Genomic DNA, 3,103 nt, shown 5'->3' on the forward strand with positions numbered 1-3,103 from the left:
TCATAAACCTTTATAGAACATAAACTTCAGAAATAGACCCAGCTAGCTTCTGGAGTGCTGCTTACCATTTGTTATTTTCATCCTGGGTAATAGTTACATAGGTGTTTATATTTGTACTATAGTGTGTATGTTTGTACCTTTCTTGATGTGTATTTCACAATTGAAGAAAAAATAATACCAATTACTAGCTTCCATCCAAGACCAATTAATTCTGAGTTGCTAGGACCTGGGAGTCTGTATATATCATAGGTGGTGGTGTGCTCTTCCTTTAGGAGACACATTATGCTTGCTGGTCTCTTTAAAATATTCTTAATTGTAATATAATCTAATATTTTAGTCATATTCTTAGCAGCTTTCTCATATTCCTTTCATAATTTTAAGGGGTTTGGAGGAATTAGAAGTATGCATTCCAGTTGACTTCAAGATATCCTGTATTTATCACATTGTTAATGTCTGTGTAATAATTCCATTGAAAGAATCCTCTGTAATTACTTAATTATCCTGCTGTTTGCCATTTGGTTGCTTTCAGTTTATTTTCCAATAAACCACCAATTACCAACTTTATACATATACCTTTCCTCATATTATTTAGCAGCGTCCCTGGTTTCTACCCACTACGTGCCACTAGAGCATACACACAGACACACAGACACACACCATTATATAAACCGGGTGTTTAAAAAGTAGTATTTTAGGGAGGGTTTTTTGGTTGTTTTGTTTCTTTTCTATTTTAGAACTTTTAAATGAGTGGCCAGTCTTCTACTAAATTGAAATAGCATTGTATCATGTCTGTAAGTTAGAAACTTTTTAGATAATAACAGACTTTGTTATATACTTTTTTTTTAATGTGTGCAGTGCACATTGCTTTTTGATTTATTATGAATATTTTTGTATATCAAGTTGTCTTTAACATCTTTTAATATAATTTTAAAGGTACAAATGACAGACTGAATCTAAGGCATTAGTTTTCAGCCGGAGGCTCTTCTGCTTCCCAGAGATACTTGGCAATAGGTGAAGGTATTTTTGGTTGTCACAGATAAAAGCAGGAGTTGCTACTGGCTTCTAGTGGGGTAGAGGCCAGGGGTGCTGTTAAACTTCCTAGAGTGCACAGGACAGCCCCCCACAACAGTTTTGCTAGTCCAAAATGTTGGTAATACCAAGACTGAGAAACCCTGATCTATGGTATTTAACTGTAAATGGAGATTTTTTTGATTTTTCTTGGAGTTTATATCTGTCATCTTATTGCTAAAATACCAGTTGAATAATTCTGTGCTCAGCTGTGTTGTTTTTCTGATGAATATTGTTTATCTAGTGACACTTTTAAGCAGTGATGAATAAATAGGTGTTGTTGCCATATCGTTTAAAATTTATTTTCTAGGCCAGTTGGACAAATGCAAGTAAAAAGCAGCGAGAAAAGTTACTTGAGCTGATACGTCGTCTTGCAGAAGATGACAAAGATGGTGTGATGGCACACAAAGTGTTGAACCTCCTCTGGAATCTGGCCCATAGTGATGATGTGCCTGTAGACATCATGGACCTGGCTCTCAGCGCCCACATAAAAATACTAGATTATAGTTGTTCCCAGGTAAGGGTGTGCGGTCTTGCTCACTTTTTGTGACCTTTCTCTTTCACGATGAGGATGGCTTTTAGATATAGAATAGTTCTAGGTTTTTCTGACATTATTTTTGAAGTGATCTTTAAGAATTGACATACTTGGTTCATATAAGTCTGCCTTCCTCTGTCTCTTATGTCTTAAATTTTCTGCATCATCTGAAAACATTTTAGTCTTCTTGGTAGAAAGACAGTATAAATAAGTTACAAAGTCATGGTAATGTCAGGTATATGGTGCTAAATACCAGTTTCAAGTAGATCATAAGATACTAAAGCTAATTATGGCCTTTAGAGGTAAGAGAAGTTAGATTTTCTTTGCTTCTTAGGGAAGTTAAGAAAAATTAATAGAATTTCCTAAACTCTAAAACATGTAGTGCCTTCCCTATAAGTAAGTCATACAACTTCCCTGCATTTTAACTTGTAGCATGTGTATCTTTTAATTCATGATAAAATGAATATTCCTGAAAAACTAATTTTCCTGCTTGTTAAAACTATTTGCTGTACTGATGAACTGAAATTTAGAGAAAAACCAAGAGTTCAAGCAGGTTTAGGTGTTTTTAACTATACTTGTGATAGTTCATAAAGTATTTGGCATATCAAATAATAAGAACCTCGAGTTTAAATTATTTCATTAAACACACAAACACAAAATAAAAGTCATTTTATTAAATTTTTAGGTACACAAACCTGTATTTCTGATTACTATGGACTCAGGGAAGGAGTAAAGTAAATAAAGTATGAGAAGTAAAAATATTTGGAGATAGTTTTTATTTTATAACATTAGTTTTTAATTGCTTATCACTGTTTCTATCTCTTTCTCTCCTTGTGTGTATGTGGAGATGTCATTTTTATTTTTGGTGAATTTTTTTCATTCAGTTGCTGTACCATTGTTTCCTTGGTAAAATACAAATTTTCTGTGTTCTTAACAATGGTAAAAACAAATCCATACAGAGTAGCAATCGGAGTTACATGTTTGCTGGATTTTTATTATATGGTAGAATCTCTTAAAACATTGGATAAAGCTTAAATGCCTACCTCCTGGCAACTTTTAAAATCAAACTTTCTGTCAGGGTGCTTAATACCTTTCAGTAGATATATCTGAATCCATGTCATGTTGAGTTTTTATAATAGTATTTAGGAGCTTTGGTAGTATATGTGGAATAAAAGCATGTTTAAAGCAGCTTTTTTTATTATTAAATTCTTTACTGCAACGATGCTGATATTACAAGAAGAGCTGTATTTGGTAATTCTCAAACTAATTTGGAGGTAGAATTCTTCTGAGTATTGACCTATATAAAAAACTGCAATTGTTTCTTAAGGACCGTGACACACAGAAGATACAGTGGATAGATCGCTTTATAGAAGAGCTTCGTACAAATGACAAATGGGTGATTCCTGCACTGAAACAAATTAGAGAAATTTGTAGTTTGTTTGGTGAAGCACCTCAGAATTTGAGGTAAGACTTAACAGAAAATTTCAATATTTTTAATTA

At 33.2% G+C, this 3,103-nt stretch overlaps 1 protein-coding gene across 1 annotated transcript; it reads left to right on the top strand.

Annotated features, from left to right (window-relative positions):
- Positions 1-904: 904 nt before the first annotated feature.
- On the top strand, positions 905-3,079 carry LOC104996264 (probable ubiquitin carboxyl-terminal hydrolase FAF-X). The gene is made up of 2 exons (XM_010850462.1): positions 905-1,585; positions 2,931-3,079. Exons 1-2 carry the CDS (start codon positions 1,466-1,468, stop codon positions 3,069-3,071), a joined length of 261 nt encoding a protein of 86 aa, XP_010848764.1. The 5' UTR covers positions 905-1,465; the 3' UTR covers positions 3,072-3,079.
- The last annotated feature ends 24 nt before the right edge of the window (positions 3,080-3,103 follow it).

The sequence above is a fragment of the Bison bison genome, unplaced genomic scaffold (assembly GCF_000754665.1).
Source record: "Bison bison bison isolate TAMUID 2011002044 unplaced genomic scaffold, Bison_UMD1.0 scf7180017851352, whole genome shotgun sequence".
Taxonomy (NCBI): Eukaryota; Metazoa; Chordata; class Mammalia; order Artiodactyla; family Bovidae; genus Bison; species Bison bison.

What these genes read in the sequence shown, in the direction of transcription:
- LOC104996264 (XM_010850462.1), top strand. Translation starts at nt 1,466, where the DNA reads ATGGCACACAAAGTGTTGAACCTCCTCTGGAATCTGGCCCATAGTGAT. An exon ending in TAGATTATAGTTGTTCCCAG is followed by an intron (nt 1,586 to 2,930) that starts GTAAGGGTGTGC and finishes TTGTTTCTTAAG; the next exon opens with GACCGTGACACACAGAAGAT.